Source organism: Notolabrus celidotus, chromosome 19 (genome assembly GCF_009762535.1).
Source record: "Notolabrus celidotus isolate fNotCel1 chromosome 19, fNotCel1.pri, whole genome shotgun sequence".
NCBI lineage: Eukaryota > Metazoa > Chordata > Actinopteri > Labriformes > Labridae > Notolabrus > Notolabrus celidotus.
Genome location: NC_048290.1, coordinates 13,020,047 through 13,042,521, shown reverse-complemented (window position 1 = coordinate 13,042,521; position 22,475 = coordinate 13,020,047). Strand labels below are relative to the sequence as shown.

Genomic DNA, 22,475 nt, shown 5'->3' with positions numbered 1-22,475 from the left:
CTCCCTCTCGTGCATTTTTAAGTAGCTGCCTATTTTATATATTCCTTATTATCCCAGAGAACAAGCATATTGTGTTTCAATCAAAATGCAATGATATGGAAAAAAATTACAGTCTCTTACCCCTCTTTTTTCTCTCTTTGTCTTCCTGCTCTCTTTAGGAGCCAAAGCTGTCTTCAACCATGAGCGACTGAGCCCTTGAGAAGTGAAAGAAACAGAGAGAACGTTATAAAATCAACAGGAAGAAAGAGAGGACAAAAAGTGTTGAAACAGAAAGGGCACTATGTGTAAGAGCGCAAGACCATCCCATACTTCGGCTGTCAAATCTTCTGAGGGCCCAGGGGACAATGCAAGTGTAGAAGGAAGGGCCACCAAGTAGACAAGGCAATGTGATGGATACAGAAAGGATGGACAGGCTGTATGTCCTTCCTCCTTGCTTATTTGTTGGAAACTTCTCCAGCCTAAACAAGAGTTCAACTCCATGGAAATTCAAAGGGAAAATGGAGTAAAAAACAAGAGACATGGACACTATGGACATTTTTCACATGCTCATTTAAAAAGATTATTTGATGCTGCACATATTTATTTTTGTACAAAATAGTGAGTAGAGAAAGATCCATAAGGGTATTGGGTAAGCATTTATCACAATGATCTATTCTTAAGTTTTCTTGCTGTGCTTAATACTAGTAAACCTTGAACTGTGAATCTGGCATAACAACCTTTCTGGAGGACAATCTGAGTTTCAAAGGGTGTCCTTGGTGTCCAGATTTGAAAAAACCTGGACAGCTCCGCAAAAGATACAGCAGTAAATGCTCTGTGATGAGACTGGATCTCATTCAATCAATTGTACAGATATATCAGAGTTATAATGAATATATAGCGAAGGGATATCGATTTCTTTGTTGATACTCTGACACAACAAGGCCTTCAAAACATCAAACTGCCTGCAGGGCCTGTGGATGTTGGGGGAGCAAGAGAGACAAGAGACATGGTGAGCAAAGAGCCAAACAAAGTGCTCACAGGCCAAACCAACGGCAAGAGCACTCTGGCGGACAAGTTGCCCGGGACAATGACTGTGCGCTCTGTGTTGCTCAACCGAGACTCCCCTGATATTGAAAGCCGCCTAAAGCGGCGACGTAACCGCACCCACCAGGTCCGCTTTAAAGACCTGGAGGATGGCAGCAGCAGCAGCGGTAACAGTGGAACGGGAGAAAACAATAGCCATCAGAGGGTTGCCACAGATTGTGACAGCCCACATCCTCTTCGTAAACACAGCAGCAGGGCCCCCACACCATGGGCTGACAGGGATGGCCCAAGGACTGACAGTCTACCTGGCCAAACCTCTGTGGTGGGGGCTGTGCGTGGGGACATGGCAAGTACCATAGAAGTGGTGGCAGCTTTTTTAGCCAGGGCCCCTCCTCATCCATTGACACCAGGTCCTACACGTCGATGCTGGGCACCACCACAGAGTAACTCCCTAACATTGCCGATGACACGCAAACCCAGTACGAGCACCAGCACAGCCATTCAGACCTCCCCATGCCTGAAAAAACCCCAGTCCATCTCTTCCACACACAGACGTAGCCACAGTCTTGGGGACTCAGTGGGTGTAGATGGTGATGATGAACATGACTCTCAAGATGAATACCTTGCACACAACCATGTGTCCTTACCTGGATCCAAGGATCTTAATGGTCCTTCTGTTCCAGGGGATGGACCAGTGGTGGAACGAAGGTCTAAATCTTGCAGGACAGACATGAAATCAGCTGTTAGTTTGGTAAAAAATTCAAGGCACAGCTGTCCACCATCAGTCCCCCATAACGTTGAGCCATGCCACTGTTCCACTGTATCCTGTCGCGATGGACCCAAGCGTCAGGGAAGCAACACTCCCTCAGTGATCAGGAGGAGAAAGCGGCTGAACAGGACAACTAGTGATCCCGGAAAGGAAGTACATTACTGCACCACCCTCACTCAAACTGAAAGCCCCAGTCCATCTCCAAAACCCTTGAGTACCAAACTCTGTACCATACAAGTTCAAACTGAGAGCCCGCCCCCACCTCTCGATTCAAAGTATTGCACTGCTCAAATTCAATCTAAGAGTAAACATCAGTCTTCAGTCCTGAGTGACAAACAATGCACAACTCAAGCTCAAATCATCAACTCTCACCCAACCCTACCTCCAAATGCTGAACAGTGTGACACTCAGATACAAACAGACTCACCGCATCACATTTCCCCAGTTCATCAACCTTGCACTACCCAGACACAAACTTGCAGTCCCTGTGCTTCCCCGCCTCTGATGGTAACACCCAGCTCAATGCAAGTTCAATCTGAGAGTCCTGTACCCCAAATTGGGACTCATGACCCTCCCATCACCCAAATAACTAGTGTGCCTTACTGTACCTCCCCCCCACCAACACTTGCACCCGCACAGAGCCCTGAACATTGTGCGAAGCCAAGTTGCTCCTCTCCAACCAAGACACCTTGCACCACCCTTCCCCCACCTGTAGCACTGTCAATCTCTTGCTCAGCTGCTCCACCAGCAGCCATCCAACATCCGATTCCTTATTACACAGTTGTGTCTCCACCAACAACCCCAAGCACAGCTGTGGTCTGTGCCACTCCTTCCACACCTGCAACATCCCATCCCATACCGCACTGCACCTCCCCAATCCCAAGCGCTCCTCCTCAATCCCAAACCGAAGTAATGATTACCAAAGAATCATTACCTCCCCAAACATCCCCAACTCCAACTATAAACCCAAATGCGACCCATGTTGAACCCCCCAGTAATCAAACAACAGCCCCAAATGTAACACATCAACAACCAATTGATGCATCAAAATGTACACCACCTACAAACCCAACACCTTGTACATTTGTAACTCAAACTGCCATGTCTTGCACCTCCATATCATATTATTCCACCACACATCCAGTTGGTCCTAATGCCCATCAACCAAATTCTACCGCACCTACTTATGCCACATTGATACAGACTGTATCTCACTGCAATATACCATGTAAAGCTTTGCAAAATACCTCTGCTGCCAACACAGGAATAACCCCCTATTCCTCCCCAGTCCCTAAACTAAAATCTTGCACTTCTCCGCCTCCACTTGTAAAAACATATGTGTCCACTCTTCCACTAGCACAACAATGTGCAACACCAACTAAAGCTGTTCCGCTGTATTCTTCCACATTTCGCGCTGCACCACCATACACTCCCCCCTCTCAGGCCTCCTTCAACGCTCAGGACAAGAGGGGCATTCGACTTCCACCACCTCCCCCACCACCTCCCCCTTACACACCACGCAAAAAGGGAAATGAAACACCAGGTCCTGCAATCCGTACACCCATGCTCAGGGCAGACAGCAAGGCCAGCAAGAAGGATAAAGACAGGGAGAAGGAGAAAAAAGAAGATGTAAAATGTACAGACTCACCCAAGCTATGTGAGAGAGCCAGCTCTTTGAAGCACAGAGCTCAAACTCCGCCAGTTGCTGTGATGAAGGGAGAGAAGCAGTCCTCCTCCTCCTCCTCTCCTGCCAAGGCCTGTTTTAAGCCCAGCTGTCTCAGCTCAGCCCAGGCTCAGCTTGGGGCACTACACAAAATGCTCTGCTCAGGAGCCAATGCCCGGCCCAACACCCCCAACAGCCAACACTCTCTCCCTCCAAATCAGCAGGGTTGCTGTGGGGGCAGGCGCTGCTCTGCTTCTGGGGAGCGACCTACAGCCGGGCCTCTGACTGCCACCCAGGCTGACACACTAAGACAGGTCCAGGAAATTCTGGGAGGGTTGGTGGCTGGGGCCAGGTGTAAACTTGACCCGGCAAGGGTGACAGAAAAGCTCCTGAGCCCCAATGGACCCTTACATGATATCCGTAGCCTGCAGACCCAGCTCCACAGTCTCGAGGGGGTCCTGGAGACCAGCCAGAACACCATTAAGGTCCTGTTGGATGTTATTCAAGACCTTGAAAAGAAAGAAGCCGAGAGGGATGGGTGAGGAAATATTTTCTTTTTCCCAAGTGTAAATTTTGAAGAATAAAGAGGTGAGGTCGGCACACTTATGCCAGACCACAAGTATAATTCAATAATTCAATCAATTATGATTTAAGCACCAACACCTAACGGCTCCGAAGGGTTTTCAGTGCTGGGTTTAATAAGTCAGCTCATAGACACAGTTGGGGTGCCAAAGCAGAGAGTAGCTAAAGGGCAGGATGCAAGGGCACATTTTTTGTGGGTTGCTTTGTTGAATGAACTGAGGGTATTAGTTACCCTAGACATCATGGCAAAAGATAAGGAGCTGTCTCTTTGCAGAACAGAGAACAGTTTCCTATTTCCTGTCTTATTCATACCTGAAGAAGTAGGGTTGTCTCTTTTCATAATGCCTGCATAACCTTAAAAAGAAGACTAGCTCATTTTTTTGTACTAAAACTGTTCAAAAGGACAACAGCACTGAAAAAATATCTGCAGATCTAGCATTCATCTGAATTACTGGGTGTCTTGTAAAGGGACTCTGGAATAGGGTGCAAGAAATGTATTGTCTAGGTAAAATGATAATCCTGACTTGAATCCTGAATACCGACAATACTACTGTTAGGGTTGATTTAAAAATTAAATGCTGCAGCTGTCCAGTTAACTTCTCTAATGTCATGACATACACATAAAAAAAACTGACTGACAGCTGCTGTGATGAGTTTTCGTCGAGATTTCTTATGATGTTATGGAAATGTAATTTCTCAGTTTGGCATATAACACATAACTTTGCAATTGTACAATGAAAATGCCAGCTTTATGCATTTATGTAAGAACTGATCCAAACTCAATTCACACAAAAATATATATTACAATTTTGGCCTTGCCTGGACTGGAATAAAGTATGAGGGTTTTGGTTGGACTTACTACTTAGTGGAATGTTTAACACATTTGGAAGGTGAATAATTTACTCAAGGTGTTTCAACTCTGAGATCCCCATTGTAGCATACATGACCCATGTTCAATTTTATTCTTTGCACCCAAAGAATCCAAGGTACGTGTGTTCAAAGGAGGTGTTAACAGGGGTGTGAAATGCAGCGTAGCTCACGGTTAAATCTAGGTTTTTAAGGAGGGCTTGTCCTGGTTCAAATGTAGTGTGAAAGTTCTGAGCCAAAAGAAGAGCTATCTCACATTTGAAGTTGTAAATGTGAAAAGACTAGAGGCCCGAGGCTAATGGGGCTGTAAAGCCTCCTAACACGGGGGCTCCAAACCCAGAAGCCGAGTGAAGTGTGAAGAGCCATCTGGTAATCTGTGGCAAACGTTAACTACAAACTTCAAGATTGATAGATGAATGGATCAACAGATTGATGAATGGAAATCAGGGAAGGAGAAACAGATGAACCGAGGAACAGTGGGACTATGTAAATGTTGGTATCAGCGTTGAAAGCAATTGTCAGTGTGTAGCCTAGGTACCCACTGTTTTTATTCCCTAACAGTTAATTTCTCAATCTGGTTCTCTCCACACAAAAACAAATGAAGGGCAGACATAAAAACATGATCATTGCTAAAAGACTGAGGTGAACTGGTTGTCATAGGCTGATTATTCTTCAAAAAGAGGAATATCCACAGCAGCAGTAATAACCTCCCTGCATCGTGTGCTGTGAATTTTAAAGATGGATGGCTGTTGTGCCTGTGCTTTTCTATGATGTGGCCCTCCAATGAATAGCCAATCCCAGTGCTCTAAATACTTTGGCAACAAAACAACGTGGACAGCACACAATGTCAAATTTGGTGCGAATGAGAGGGCAACAGAGAGAGAAGTAGCTAAAACAGCAGGAGAAAATTAAACACCAAATTGTCGTGCAAGACAGATGGAGGGGCAAGCATCTGTTGTTATTTTTATGGAGTCTTGTGTCAGTCACGTTACCCAGTTCACGGGAAGCAATGTAGGAGTTTGGTTTCACCCATTTTGCAGCCGCCCTTTTCCCTCATGCATGTATGCAGCAGGCGGGGATAGATAGGAATCAGCATACGGCTGTCATCATGTTGGTGGTTTCAGATGCCTCTTAGTGTAAACCCTTTACCATTCTCGTCAAGACTTTAATTAATCTCCTTCCTACATTGTAAGCTGCTTAGTAATTTCTCCCGCCTTATCACACCAAAATTGGAACAGATAGACAAGGATAGATGTGTGTCTATGAATCCATGGAAAGGCTTGACTGATATCTTAGCAGCATAATCCAAATCATGCTGTTAATGCTAATGCTAACACTATACTTCATAGTCATTTGAATGAGTGACTGCATGGCCCTCTGTCTCACCAAGTGACATATCTTGCGTGTTCTGGTACAAGAATTCAGTGACAGGGCTAAGTCTAATGCATGCAGACTTGACTTTTACCTCATAAGCATTATTTTATGCCCACAGTGATGTAGTGACTCATGTTTTACGTAACCGCCCGAGCCCGTTGGAACAGGGTATCATTCATTAAAAAATGATCAGGGGCGATTTCAGAGGGGAGATTGGTTTTTTTTGTAGGGAAGTCAGTGCAATAAATTTGGTCCAACAGGGGAAACCGTAACCTGAATATGTCTCCCACAAGCACACAAACACATACACATCTCTCTTGAACCCCTGATATGTCATCTCCATGCTTTTCCACAGAAGACATTCATACCGAACCGGACAGGACATTGAGAACTGTGGGACCTGCAGGGACTGCGCCTGTATCATCTACAGGTATGTATGGATGCATGAATATCTACATATTTATCACTTATTTTACATGGGAGCACTGGGAGCGCAGTGCGTGTCTCGGTGCACAGTTATGTGCATCATGCTGTCATTTTGAATCACATCACTTTTAGGAGGGAGTTCAGTTTTACGGCTTGGTAGGATTTGGCGTTCTGCTTGGTGTGACAGCACAGCCGGATGCGACACGTTGAGCGTGGCCACTCATTGCACAAACACTGCTGCAGGTTTGATCAGTGAGTGCAGCTATGATAGATTTGTAAAGACTTATCAGACACTCACACACGCACCCGAATGCAGACTGTCATGTGTAATGATGCAAACAAAAGCACAGACTTTGGTCGTGCAACCGTGTGCCTAACTCTCCCTGCTCTGCCTGTACTCTTAATTTTTCTACTCTCATCTTTCTTTTACTGTCACACACATACACACACCACACATAGATTCACATAAAATACAGCACAAACACACTAAACACATATTCACACACGCGCAGAGTTACTGCATAATCACTGCGCTCTGAGATTTGAATTGAAATCAATCAATTAACAAACAGGATTTCACACTTTACAGGAGGGTGAAGGATGGCAAAATGAAAAGTGTGGATTGCTATGAAATTGAAATCCCTGTCTCTTACTTGCAAATGTCAAAATTGCAAAAAAATTAATATGGGTTATTAGTGGAATAATACATCTTGTGGAGGCAGAGGAGAAAGGCAGCGAGGCTATATTCAGAGTGATTACATGTTCAAATTATTTTAATTTTCTCTGGATTATTTCTTTCACTGAAGTATTCTTTTTATCCTTCCACAAGATTTTTTTTTTAAAATGCAGGTTTTTACACTTAGATTAGTACCATTAAAAATATGGTTCTAATGGCAGAATTTGTCAATTGGATTTTAAACTAAATTTGACCTCTAAACAAAAAATGTAAAACCTTTTTCCTCTTTGTTAATTTGCGTATGTATTAGTTTGTTTATAGAATATATTTTTCTACACATCCTATAACATGTTCAGTAGGATATATAACTTCTGCACATCATGTATTTTTGATTTCTTGTCATAAACCTTATAAAGTCAGAAATTTTACAACTCTGCACCTAAGCTCTCCTCACTTTTTATTGTCTTCCAGGGACAATCTGTTTCCCAAGTAAATAAAGGGAAGGCTTTACATATCTAAGGATACACCTTAAAGTATAATATTATTGGTTTGTTTTTAACATTTAATTTCAGATTGGTGCAATTCAGTGGCGTACTCAGGCTGTTTGAGGTGCAGGGGCAAAAACCAAAAAAGGGCACCTCTTATTAAACCCCGAGTTTAGTAAATGTATTGATGAAGTGGTAACAAAAGGGGGGCCTCAAATTTTTTCAGCATCTGAAACTTTCCCTGCATTGTAGTGAATATCTTTGTGAGCAATTGTGGTGGAAATTGAATTATTGATAGATATTTCTATATTATTGAATACATTACATAGTTAACATAACGTATCATAATAAACTACATGGGTCAAGAGCGAGCACTTTTTTTTACATTTAATTCACTAGAGGGGCATCTAAAGAGCACTTTTGTGCATCTAATCCAACAAAGAGGAGCCCAGAGGGCATTTTCTAACAATTTATTGACTGTAAGGCATGCAGGAGTATTTTTCATCATTAAGTTCAATAGAAGTGTATCCAGAGGGCACTTTTTAACATTTATTTAACAATTGAGGGACATCCAGAGGGCACTGTTTTACGTTTTATACATTTGAGGGGCATCCAGAGGACACTTTATTTTCATTTTCCATTGAGAGAGCATCAGAGAAGGCAATTTGTCAAATCAAAGAGGGCACTTTAGCGTATTTCTTTCAGACATGAAGGCACCAGGGGGGGCGACCGATTTCTGACCAAAACATTGTAAGAACATTTTAACTATCAGAATCAAATTCCAGCCATATTGATGGCATATTGTAGAGGCATAATTATTAAAACTTCCATGTAAACACCTTTGAGAGGTAGGCCTATCAGAGAAGGCAAAACTCAATTAAGAGGCCAACTTTCATCATCATTCATTTTAATTGAGGACTGGAGCTGTGAAATGTGCCGTGTGTGCACCTCGGACTGATTGTGTTCAGTGATTTGATTGTGCGTACACTCACCTACTCACTCATTTATTATTTATCACTCAGCAGCGCTAAGAAGGTGTTTCCTGTAGCTACATCACAGCCTCGACATGAACCTCATCATGGAACAAATGAAATTATCACTCAGGCTTGGTTACTGAAAACCACATAAATGATCCAATCAAACTGTTATTATAATAATCTGGTTACTCTCTGTAACAATATTTATACTGTTTATTCAAAGCTCCCTAAACAAGACATGAAGAAGAAGAAGGTGAGGAAAGGCAGTGGGGGAGGACAAGAAGAAGAAAGACGGTTGAAGATAAGAGAGAGAAAAAAATCAGTGGGAAAAGATCTGAGATGAAATACAACAAGAGAGAGGGAGCAGAAGCCTGAAAAAAATATTCATTTGGAAAGTCATCACAGCTTCATCTTGAGAGATTGACTATTAAAGTGAGGGTTACAACTCAGGAAGAACCAGTAGCTCCTCATTTGAAAGAAAAGAAACACCAAGAGCAACAGATGTGACAGTTTTGGTATGTTTTACTGAATCATCATGTTTTTTTCCCCTAAGTGGCTGCTCTGAAATATAACACTTCATATAACTTCGCTTAGTCGACATCTCAGGTCCACTTCTTCACAGTCAGACGAACATTATCACTCAGTCGACCTGTCAAGTCGACATGCTTCTTTCATGTGTGACATGATGATTTTTCCACTTTGAAAGGGTAAAAATTTTTTCCTTTTCTTTCTCTAGTTGAGCTGATTCTGAAAAGAGAATTTGGCAGCAATAGAGAAAAAAAAGGTGTTCGAGGACAAGAAAAAAATAAATAAAGTGAAGCCTGAAAAGTACTGAGTGATGGAAAAGCCATGATATGTGACAGGACAGAGTCCATCAATTAAAAAAAAAATTCTTGAAGTCTGAGCTCACAAAGAAAAGCAGAGCTCAGCATGCCACCATTCTATCTACAGTCTAGCTGAAACAGGACAGGAATGTATTTAGAAAAAGCAAATTAATTGCAACTAAGATTCCAAGAGCTTCTTAAAAATGTGACCTGCATAAATGAAATATCAGAGAACATTTCATTTCAAAGCTGTCTTTTTAAGTTTTCTTTACTACGTATAAAGTGACTTTGTGTTATATTAAAGAAACAACAGTTCCAGTAAACCCGCAGATACTGTCATATGACCCTATAGGTCCCCTTAGTAGTAACTAAATTATGAAGGAGGCAGAGCATAAGAGGTTGTCAGGTGATGTAGTCCACACAATAAATCAATCAATCAGTTAACCCGCCTGTTTTGTTGCGGGTCAAATTGACCCTTTTAAAAGTCTATTTTAGGCAATATATGCCGTCCAAACCTGCTAAATACACCAAAAATCTGGGCAGCATGTGACTATGTCATTGTATTTATATTTAGGGCTTTCCAATGTGCATTAGAAAAGGTTTTAACATTAATTTTTTATTAAAAACGAGTGAGTTATCCTCATTGAACCATGATCTGTGAGAATTAAAAAATACCAATGGACTAAATCTTGAATTAAATGGTTAGTAATGGAGTTAAAAATTAGATTAAAAAAAAGGTGTATTGGGATTTTTTGGGGTTCTGACACTTTTGGATAACTGAATATGCCCCGGGTCAAATTGACCCAGGAACATTATTGCTGTTCCAGAGAAACAAACATAACAGGAGGGTTAACCAATTTTATTTTTTTTAGTACCAACTCATCACGAACATTGTATCAATACACTTTGCAAAAAGAGACGATCTAGACTGTAGTCTTTTTATATTATTAACAGACTCAACATTCAACCCCCCATGAGCAAAATGTTGCAATATTGAACAAATAATAGTGGTAAGGAAAAACTTTCTTAGAACAGGAAGACATGTCAAGCTGGATCAGACTCATGTTGAAAAGCCATCTGCTATGTTTGGGCTTGGAAAATAACATAGAGAGAGATGTATGGAGACAAACAAAAAGAGCAACAGTAGCACTGGATAACACAGACTTACAGCCAGAATGTGAATAATATAGTAAAAGTTGTGTAGTATTAGCAGAACCAGATGGCAGTTGAAATCAGCATTTTTATTTTAGCCAGAACAACTAGAACATGTATATGGTGATGGGATAGGATTGATGATATCAATTATAGCAGTTGGAGTTGCAACTCTAAGATTAATATTAAAATTACATGATAAGAACAGAACTAAGAAAAGAGAGCTTAAAAACTCCTGAGAAATCTTATGGGTAATGGGAAACGAGGATTTTAAAGTAAGATACATGCATTGCTATGACATGAACCCATACAGAGAGAAAGAGAAAGAGATCAACTCATTTATACTACCCAACATCAACAAAAAAGACAAATAAGACATAGTAGAGCATTAACAGACAAACAGTTCCAATAAAAGTTTATAGAGACCCAAACAGAGCAAAAAAGCACCCTTGCAAATGAAGGCTATAGGGGAGAACAGGGTTGGTTGTCACACTTTTTACTGTTTTGATGATTGCTCATCATCAAAACATCTTTCAATAGTCATTCCTACATTAAATTGAAGCTTAAGGTGTTGGCTTGAAATGCGTATCCCTCTCATTTTCCAACTCATTGAAACAAACAGGCAATTAACTATCAAAGACACTCTGATGGTTGTCAAACACTATGGGGTTGGTTGTCACAATGGTATTTCAACGGGAAAAATCTTTTAAAAAAGGCAAGAAGGCAGAACTAAATTTGAAAGTTTAATTGCACTGACAACTGATAGGCCTACATAACTTAATGCAAACATAAAACGAGCAAGGAACATGAACAGGAAACACATCTTTAGGCCAGCCTATATAACAACATAAAGAACAAAACAAATAGGCCGAACAATAATGGCCTACTCAACTAGGCTACATGCAGTCACTGTCTGAGTTTCAGAAATGGCTAATGTAGGGTCTGCGCACTCCAACTCATTTCACCATGCATGATTTTGCCAACAAAGGGGTTGGTTGTTACATGTGACAACCAACCCCAAAGAGAATGTGACGACCAACCCCCAACTGGAGTTTTTGCTAGCATCAAGGCTAACAACCATCTAACAGGCATATAATCCATTTTATGCTATTAAAATTCATACCAACTCTATTAGGCAACATCAGTTCTGCATTTACAGCTTGTACTTTGATAAAGGCTACATTGACTTTCTTTCTTCACATGAATACAACTGTCATAGTTTTTAATTTGACAGAAACAGTTCTACAACTTCTAATGAAAGTTTTGAATTCAACTAATTCATATTACACGGCAATCATCAACACAAAAGACAGATCAAGAGCATTTAGCAGTTGGAGAGACATAAAGTTCCAATTAGAGTTGGTAGAGACCCAAACAGAGCAAAAAAGGGGGAAAAGTATTTTATACATTTGGTGGCAACAAAGGCACCCTTCAGGCTCCTTGTCAGGCACATAATCCACTGTATGCTATTAAAATTCATACCAACTCTATTAGGCAACATCAGTTCTGCCTTAACAGCTTGTGGTGCTGCCCTCATGTGGCCACTAAAGTTTTCAAGTTAACAAATATAGCCATTCATTTTTAAATACTTATTTGAAAATAACTCCACATTGTTTGAACATTTGGTTTGGCAATTAAGTGCTCATGGGATAATAATTAAATGTATTTTTATTTGTATTTTCTTTTTTAGTTTTTAAAAGTAGAAGGCTTGAATTCAAAGAAACTCTATAAAAGCAATAGCAGAAAAATGTTAAGTTAGATACAGAGCTATTGCGTGCTTTATATGCTTCTTGTTATCCGGAGACATCTTTCACGGTCGGGGTTTATATATAGATTAAATTTATATAGATAACCATATACTTGTGGCTTCGGAACTTCACATTATGAACACTTTACACAAAACCTGGACGCAATGATAAGCTCTTAATTTGATCTTGTTTTTAAGGCTCTCAAATAATAGCAAGAATAATGCATGATGTGATTATATTTATCTCTCACATTCACTGTGTGTTGATACAAGGATGTTATTGCAAGGGTTCACAGGTCTGTTAATCACTGAGTGGAGTTCTGATTCTTTTTGCTAATGTCGGAAGGGATGTTTAGAGAAAGAGTGAGGATCACTAACAAGAAAGTGTGGTACATAATCTCTGTGGAGTGCGCAAAGACGGCAGCTTATCAGATCTGCGCTTTGTTGCTTTATCTCTGCTTCTGTTTAGTCTATAGCTTGATCAAGCATTTCACTAGAGGAGCTTGATGGGAGATGGATTAATGACTCTCTGGACCCTACGTTTTTCCACTAAACTACGAGTCCACTAAGAGTTTCTTTCTCCCCAAACACAATCCGTCATCGCCTTCACTGAACAGTAGATAATTGAGAAAAAAAGGTTGCTGAGGAAGCATTCTTGTTCTTTCTGTCTCTCTTTGCTGTGGATGCCAGTCATGCTTGTTTGAAATCTGTACTGCCGCCTTGTCTCACTCGTATTGTTTGCTCTCATTTGCAGCCTGTGCTGCCTTTTTTGAGCATCCTGTTTGTCAATGACTGCCTCTTCACATCTACGTTATGCATATGCATGCCAGGCGTAGTGGTGGTAGTGGTGGTGGTGGTAGGGCGGAGGATTCATCCACTGAGACTCGTAGGACGAAGGCTGCAGACGGATCCATTAGGAGGGCTTTGAGACGAACATTTTGTGACAGCGCCTACAGTAACAACTCATCACCACACACCCATCATGAATCAGCGCTTCCTGACACACATCTTCGCTGACACGACAACGCATGACAGAACTGGATACTTGCACGCTGTCCTTCGATTGCGATAGACCAGAGAGTGAGTTGGTGGAGCATAAGAGAGTCTGGGCACAGGGGAGGGAAATTTTGGATGACTCTTCATGCATATCAATATCTCCAACTTTTTTTTTACTCTCGCCGTGTATCCCTCAATGACTCGTACCTCTTCCTCTCTCTTTGCCTAACTCTGGTGTGCAGTGAAATATTCATTTGCATTAAAAATTCAGCACAGAGGCTTTAAAAGATTTTAAAAAGTAATAATAGTGTTAAAAGAGACCCAGAGACAAGGTTCCTTTGGCTCGGTGTGGTAGAAGGATGACTGCCAGACACGTTTGTCCCCTATGATGGAGCAGTGCTGCATGTCTTGCATTGTTAAGAAGGCTTGATTATATAGCCTGATAGCCATGTGCAGAAAAAATAGGGACAACATTTTTCATGTGTCTAAGTTAAAGAAATTTTATCCTTCTATCAGTAAAACAGTTTTTTGTCCATATAGCACAAAATCAGTAAAAGTAGAATGATCCACCATAGGAGTGCACAAAGCAGTAGTGACAAGGAAAACGTTTTTTCTCTTTTCTGCCAACTGTTGCCACTGGATGGGCAAATAAATAAGGATGAAGATAAAAATGGACAGACAGGTAATCAGGGAGATGTACAGACAACAATAGATTCCCTCAATGGGACCAGTATACAGATATAGAGAGGAGGAGACAGGGAGCCTGTTTATCCAAGCCTATAGCAGCATACCTGCAAACTAGACCAGGCCTTACATATGTATATGTATATATATATATATATACATATACATGTATAAAACTAGTTACAACTATAAGCTTTATCAAATATAACATTTTAAACCTTGTATTGAGAGAGGATGTCTACCTCCCACACTCAAAATAGTAGATAATTCCAGTTGAAGACTCAGCCTCCCATGTTACTTTTGAAGATTTCAGATGCCATAAGCAGGATTACCTTTGGAGGTGTAATGTCCTGGAGGGGTAATAGGGCACAATGAGTTGTTAAACATATGTTGGTTCCTGGCCCATAGGAACGTTGTAGGTTAGAAGAGGAGCATTTTAAATTCTACTCTTGATTTTAAATGGAGTTGGTAAGAACAAGGTGCAGTGTCTTTGCTGTCACTCATTCAACACTAAGAGCTGTGGCCTGTGGTGCATGGAGGCCTCATTCACACTCCTCCTGCCCTCTATAATGTGCTTCAGTCTCCAGAGTGTTACTTCTCAGCTTGGGTTCACGTTTCCTTTCACCACCTTTGATTCACTTTCTCATGTGACCCAGAAGAAGCATAGCAGTCCAATTCAAATACTCTTCACAGGCTTCCAACACTGGCCCAAAGCTACTGACAGCTTCTCATTGTCCTGTTTTTTATCCGGAGGAATATGGTGCTCTACAGACATCAGAAAGAGGCTCCTTTTCCAGTAGATTGCTTGTGTCACTTCCTCCGCTCTCTCCCCACATACCCCGTTTTTCTGCACTTTGAATATAAATACATTTCACACCTAAATGGGGTTGAGGAGAAGTGGTGCAAACTCACAGCAGGGGAGAGGGGTGAGAGGAGAGGAGCGTCAGGGAGGAGGAGGTGAGGAGGAAAGATTGCCCAGGCAGAGACTTACAGCTTTGCTTTGCCTTCCACAGTCAAATGAACCAGAACCTGAGGTGTTTCTGCGCAGTTTATTCAGGGAAACGAAAATCCGCACTATACATAGAGAGAGCAAATGAGCAGAAACATGTCCAAAATAAATCTGAGCCCCAGTGTGCGCACATTTAGCTGAGCTCCTCTGCACACACAGTGATGTGCGAGCAAATTATAGATGAACTTCTCATGTTCACGGTCACAAGGATATTTCTGAACCTGTATCCAGCCTCCAGCTGTTCATTAAACATTGACAGTCCTCTGCCATTATCATAACAGGGAGTGAAAAGACCTGACTGAATAGAATATAAAATGAATTCCCAGGAAAGAATAGAGTTTAAGAGAGAGGAGGAGAGGGAAAGTGCATCTGCGTTTGAAGAAGCAACAAAGTAAAAGCGACAGAAAGAAGAAACAGAGCAGAGGATATGTAACAGTGACAGAGGAAATTGTGTGTTTTTGTGCAGGATCATAATGGAAATTTTAAAAGGCAACATTGAAAAACAAAATCAGGCAGCCTTTGGTTTGGGGTTGAACAAGGGCATTAAGAGAGTCCTAATCTCATGAATTATAGTCCCATTGTTTCAATTTTTAGAACTGTTTGTAACCACAATCTTTACCTTACTTTAAATGGTCTATAATCATTATTTTTCTGTTACCAGAATGGGAAAATAATTTAACAATTGAAAGGGAGCTATCTAGTGATGCATCTGAAGAGAGTCATCCTTTGAATCTCCAACAATCCTCAGGCAGACAGAGCTATTTTCCCTGTTTTGGTTCATCGCATGGTTCTCAGAGAGTCAATTTCAAGGACAGCAGGAATTATTTTTTGAGGAAAAACTCTCTCAAGGAACTTAACAATATCTTGTTAGAGTCAGACCTTAGACAGACTACTGTTCTCCCTTTTAGATACAATATGTTTCGTAGCAAACACTTCATATCCTGGGTTATGTTCCTAGCAGTATTTCTACAGGTGATTCAACCTCAGGTTGTCAGGACTACTGTGGCTAAATTAAGTGAAGATCCCTTGTAAATGGTAAATGGACTTGTACTTATAAAGCGCTTTTCTACTCTGTCTGCCCACTCAAAGCGCTTTTACATTACTTGTCACATTCACCCATTCATATTCACTCACTGATGGTAGAGGCTGCTATGTAGTGAGGGACCATCAGTGTTAGTTAATCTCATTCATTCACATTCACACACTGCTGAACAACAGAGGGAGCAATTTGGGGTTCAGTGTCTTGCTCAAGGACACTTCGGCATGTGACTGACGGAGCTGGGATCGAACCGCCAACCTTCTGATTGATAGACGACCGACTCTATCCACTGAGCCACAGCCGCCCCTGTCTATTTGCATGCCACCTTCAAAACTCTTGTTTACTCTTTTTTAAGAACTTCTTGTTTCAAATAACATTCAGTAAGAAAGACAAAGAAGAAGAAAAAAAACATAACCACTGAGGTGGCAGGTGACCAAAGAATTTTACCCACTGTAGATGACATTCATGACAGGTAACTTGTTTAGTTCCTGATGTCAGGGCAAGATATGTGGGTCTGTTCCATGTAAACTCTTAAAGGGTTTAGCATATTTAACCAAGACTTTGATCTTACCTAGGTTGCGAAGCACCTATACATAAACACACAGAAAAAAATACATATTGCTTTGCTATGAGAGGATGTTTAAGAGTAAATAGACAAGATAAATTATGGAAAAAAATGTTTAAACACATCTCAAAAGAGCATGCAAACAACCTGTTCATTCATTTACACAGGCTTTCAATGAGATCAACACAAGATTTTCTCAAATTGTGACATCATCCATTGATTAATTTTCTTAAAAAGGCAAACTATCATTGTATGAGGCAAAGTTATGTTACTGATTATTAATGACTGTTTATTGATTGATTTAACATTAGTGTTAATTGAGAAGTTGAAATTGTAAAGCAAGGAAATTTGTTATTGGATTTGGTTGTTTTATAGGTTATTTTAGTTCCTTCCTCGATGAAGAGTCACTGTCTCTTTAAGACAAAGTTTAGTGTTGCACACAGACAGTGGGTGGAGTGAGTGGAGGCTCGACTAGGTTTGGAGCATAGACTGTATAAAGTATGGACGTAGTATCCGTGACGTCACCCATCTGTTCCTGAGCACTGTTTTGAAGCCAATCGACGGTTGCAGCCGTATTGGAAATGTGGAACTCAACCAGGCAGAGTGTGACGTAAAGGGGCGGGGTTTGAGCCTCTTAGCCAACAGCTATGTGTTCCTGACCGGGAGTCAAGTCAGTCATGTCCTTATTTGGGCAAAAATTCATAATCTTCATATCTCCTGAACCGTCGCGTTAGAAAAAAATTCACCCCCCGTACAGTTTGTGCCGATAGAGAAATTAGCTACGTAGAGCTAAGCTGTTTTTTGAACCAGGCTGTAAACATGTTTATTAATGCTGCAAAGATCGTCTTTTTCCCATTCATGTCTATGTGGTTTCCAGCGTTTCTGCAGCCAGCCTCAAGCGGATTCTCAATGAATTACAGTTTATAACACTTCTTCATGGGCTTCATAGTTTGAGACCGGAGGTTTCCGCTTGGTTTGGAGTCACGTAGTTCTTTACCGTTTCTGTCTTGTCATATTGTTCTTTAGGATAGAATCCAGCATCATCCTAAAAATATTTGGTTTTGTGACACTTAAATAGCAATGTAATAAAGTTGTTGTTGTTTTTTTACACTCTACAACTGCTTTGGACTGGATGGTTGCACTGTATACAACAGGGAGACATAAGTAAGCCAGGACTACCAGCTAGCATACAGTTTTGTAAGGTACAATCATTTTATAAAGAATAACACAAATTTTTTGCATGGCAACAGTGAAGGAGGCTTCCAGAATTCTGGGATCTGGAGTGCTGGGATAGATGGTGCTAAAATAAGATGTTCCTATTTGTATACTGTATAAGTATATACATATTGTGGCATGTAGTGATACTCAGCACAGGCACGTATAGCAGAACTCTGGACAGAGTTTAGCTCTTTATTCAACAGACGCAGTAGCGGTTAAGAACAACTTGCACTTACTCTTTCCAGACATATAACTGTCAGTGAACACTGTCTCACTCCAGGTTCAACCTGTCATAACTCAATAACTGCATATACAAAGCATGCCTGACGCAACCACATGAACAGAGCACATAATGTAACACAACATGTCCTTAACTTTGCAGGGATTTACATTTAACCTCAAGTATTTGTCCCATAATTCCAAACGGGTCTGTCTGAACACGCTCGCCTCATTGGACGCTAATATTTATATATAAATAGACACACTGTATATTTGTTTACTCACTATGAAAAATTATAGTAATGTAGAAAGAGAAGAAAGAAAAAAATTACTGAATGAAGAACTTAAAAAATAATAATAATAATAAAACCCCACTGGCACATTCAAGGATATTTTACAGCCTCAACTCCCCAGTCTAGTCTCCATTAATCAGTATATCCCCAAGTCGCATTGCTGTAGCAGAAGAACATTTCACTGCTGTAATATGTATACTTTTTTCTGGCTTGGCAAATAGATTCTTTGACAATATTTCCCCATTGTTCTCAAAGAAAATGCTGTCATTACGTTCCTCAAAAAAGTCTTTATGGTAAATCATTTAACAGTAATGTAATTCCTTTTAGATGGGCTGGTTTCTCTACAAACCCAAACCTACACAGGGAGGTGGACTTTCACTGAATCAGTCTATACAAACTATTTATCTGTACCATTCTGAATGCTTGACAAAGGCAGTTACAGAACAGGAAAAAATTGAGTGCTGTCTTAAGATAGGTGGGTATTTATACTATGAAGAGAAAAAAATAAACTGTCTCAATAGTAATGAGGATTGAGCACTACTGAGAACCTACCAATTAATCAATAATGCACCTATTGAGTCCAGAGGTTAAGCCCCTTCAGCCAAGCAACACAAGGATAATCATTTGACTGCAGTGCCTGGAATTGCTTCTTTCTAATTTTTCAGATAGCCAAGCTGTCCATATCCGACAGGAAACGGATCCAAACACAAACAGATTTACTACCAGGCTGTCTGTCTTCAAGTAAAAACAGAATGAGAAACACAGAAAGACATAGAGAAATGGAAAAGATGGATGAAAAACAAGAGAGGAAAATAAGAGCTTGTGTAACTTCAGTTTAACCGGGTATGAGAGGTTTTCGTTTCTCAGAAGGAAGATTTGTCAGATGCCTGACTCTGACCTTTTGCTAACAACCCTGTCAGAGCCTTCAGACCTGTGTGTGTGTGTGTGTGTGTGTGTGTGTGTGTGTGTGTGTGTGTGTGTGTGTGTGTGTGTGTGTGTGTGTGTGTGTGTGTGTGTGTGTGTGTATGTTTATGCACATGCGCACCACTTCCCCCTGAATGAGACTGATAATGGAGAAGTGGTGTGTGTGTGTGTTAAGTGTGTAAAGGGCAGGGCAGGCAGTTCTTCTGCAGTAATCCATCTTTACTTCAGGGCTGAGCCAAAGAGCAACAGGCAGCTCTTGAGGGAGATGGAGAAAATACACTGTAGGCATCACTCTCATTCATATTGAACTACACAGAGGTAATGTTGAGCCAGCGGGGAAAGAGATTTTCACTGTAAGAAAACAAGATAATGGAACTGAAGCATTTTATTTCTGCCATATGCTCTGATTTTGCGGTGTATACACAAGAAAATCACTATTCACTGAAGATATGAAAACAAAAATGTTTCATTATCGTTTCAAGTCCATGTCGGTTTGCTTACGAGATTGTTTGTGGAAGAAATGACAGATACAGTAGGTAGCAAAAGTCTACACACCCCTGTTAAAATGCCAGGTTTTGTGATGTAAAAAAAGATAAATCATGTCAGAACCTTTTCCACCTTTAATGTGACCTATAACGTGAACAATTCAATTGAAAAAAATGTCTAATATTTTAGGGGAAGGATAAAAAATACAAAAATAAAACAATGTGGTTGCATAATTGTAAACACCCTCTTATAACTCAGGATGTGGCTGTGTTCAGAATAAACCAATCACATTAAAACTCATGACAAATAGTAGTCAGTATACACCTGTCATAATTCAAAGTGACTTTGATTAATCCCAATAAAGATCAGCTCTTCTAGGAGGATTTTACTGACATTTCCTCAGTTGCATCTTACAGCAAAAGCCATGGTCCACAGAGAGCTTCCAAAGCAGCAGAGGGATCTCATTGTTGAATGGTAGCAGTCAGGAGAAGGGTACAAATAATTTTCAAAGGCATTAGATATACCAAGGACCACAGGGAAGACATTCATCATCAAGTGGAGAAAATATTGTACAACAGTGACATTCCAGAGAACTGGACATCCCTCCAAAACTGATGAAAAGACAAGAAGAAAACTGGTCAGGGAGGCTTCCAAGAGGTCTACAGCAACATTAAAGGAGCTGCAGGGATTTCTGACTAGTACTGGCTGTGTACTACATGTGACAACATCTCTCCTATTCATCATATGTTTCGACTAAGGGTAGGGTGGCAAGACGGAAGCCTTTTCTTATGAAGAAAAACATCCAAGCCCAGCTAAAAAAATTCAAAAACATGCATGAAGTCTCCCAAAAGTATGTGACAAATGTTTTATGGTCTTATGAAACCAAGGTTGAACTTTTTGGCCATAATTCCAAAAGGTATGTTAGGCATAAAAACAGCACTGCACATCACATAAAGAACACCATACCCACAGAGAAGCATGGTGGGGGGCAGCATCATGCTTTAGGACTGTTTTTCTTCAGCTGGAACCAGGGCCTTAGTCAAGGTGGAGGGAAGTATGAACAGTTACAAAAAACAGTCAATTTTTGCACAAAACCTCCAGGCCTCCGGTAGAAAGATGAAAATGAAGATGAATTTCATCTTTCAACATGACAATGAACCAAAGCATACATCCAAATCAACAAAAACATGGCTTCACCAAAAGAAGATTAAAGTTTTGGAATGGCCCAGCCAGAGTCCAGACCTGAATCCAGTTGAATATCTGTGGGGTGATCTGAAGAGGGCTGTGCACAGACGATGCCCTTGCTATCTGATAGTTTGGAGCTTTTTTATAAAGAAGAATGGGCAAATAATGCCACGTTAAGATGTGCCATGCTAATAGACTCCTCCCCCCAAAAAACAGAGTGCTGTAATACAATCAAAAGGTGCTTGAGTTATTAGTTAAAGGGTGTGTACACTTATGCAACCACATTATTTTATTTTATTTTTTTATTCTTCCCCCTAAAATGTTTGAATTTTTTTTCAATTGAATTGTTCATGTTATAGGTCACATTACAGGTGGAAAAAGTTCTGACATAATTTATCTTTGTCTCATTTTTTTACATCACGAAACCTGGTATTTTAACAGGGGTGTGTAGACTTTTGATATCCAATGTATATAGGTGTTGGGTGTGTGAAACAGACGGACAGCAAGAGACAGAAGAGGAGAAGAAGGGGAGAGTGAAGTCCCTTGTTCACGCCATTTGGCAATAATCACAGAGCCCAAACTCGTGCCAACAGTGAGGGCCAGATGGTGCCCATCACTGACGTGCCACGTCTTTGAAACAGGGAGGAGAGAGGAAGATCAAGAGTGGCATGTGGAACAGGGAAGCACTGCCTAATTTGAATGATGTGTCATATAAATACTAATCATGCTACAATCACACCCACAGCTAAATTAGATCCCTCAAGCTCTCCTACTGGCACCCACTCCACCAGGTCTGGCACAGCTTATGTTAATATAATCGATATGCTTTTAAATACTGTATGCTAACATAAGAGCTATTTTTCCACTTTAGTTGGCTGGAAAGTGTTTATGGGCACCACTTTTTAATGATGTTAGCTGTGGTAATTATTTCATTTGATAATTGTGAACAAATCATTGCTATAATGCCTCATAGATCAGTTACATTGATTTTACATTTTTGGGTTGCCAGGTTGTCAGAAATCCCCCCCCCCCCCAGGGTTGCATTCAGAGTTACAGCTTGAAATGGACAAAAAGTATAGTCCTTTCAGTTACTGTGACACGACAGTGGTCTTTGTAGACAGTTAAGGTCCTATGCTAAAATAAAAGGTATATTCAATTAATCAATCTATCAATCTTTATTTGTATAGCGCCAATCATAACAAAAAAACATCATCTCAAGACGCTGTCCACCATGAGCATTGCACCTCGCAGTATTGAGCTATTTACAGTGGCAAGGGAAAACTTCCTTTTAA

General features: G+C 40.7%; 1 protein-coding gene across 2 annotated transcripts in view; it reads left to right on the top strand.

The window, feature by feature from the left end:
- Window positions 1–1,806: 1,806 nt before the first annotated feature.
- The window catches only part of LOC117831541 (mucin-2), a 38,869-nt gene continuing 18,200 nt past the window's right edge, over window positions 1,807–22,475 (top strand). The window contains exons 1-2 of one of the 2 annotated variants that reach the window (XM_034710270.1): window positions 1,807–3,993; window positions 6,637–6,708. In XM_034710270.1, the coding sequence (XP_034566161.1) occupies window positions 2,297–3,993; window positions 6,637–6,708 (1,769 nt within the window). In that variant the 5' untranslated portion in view covers window positions 1,807–2,296. Of the gene's footprint in view, window positions 3,994–6,633; window positions 6,709–22,475 lie in introns of both variants that reach the window. The other variant, XM_034710269.1, reaches the window with a different exon arrangement.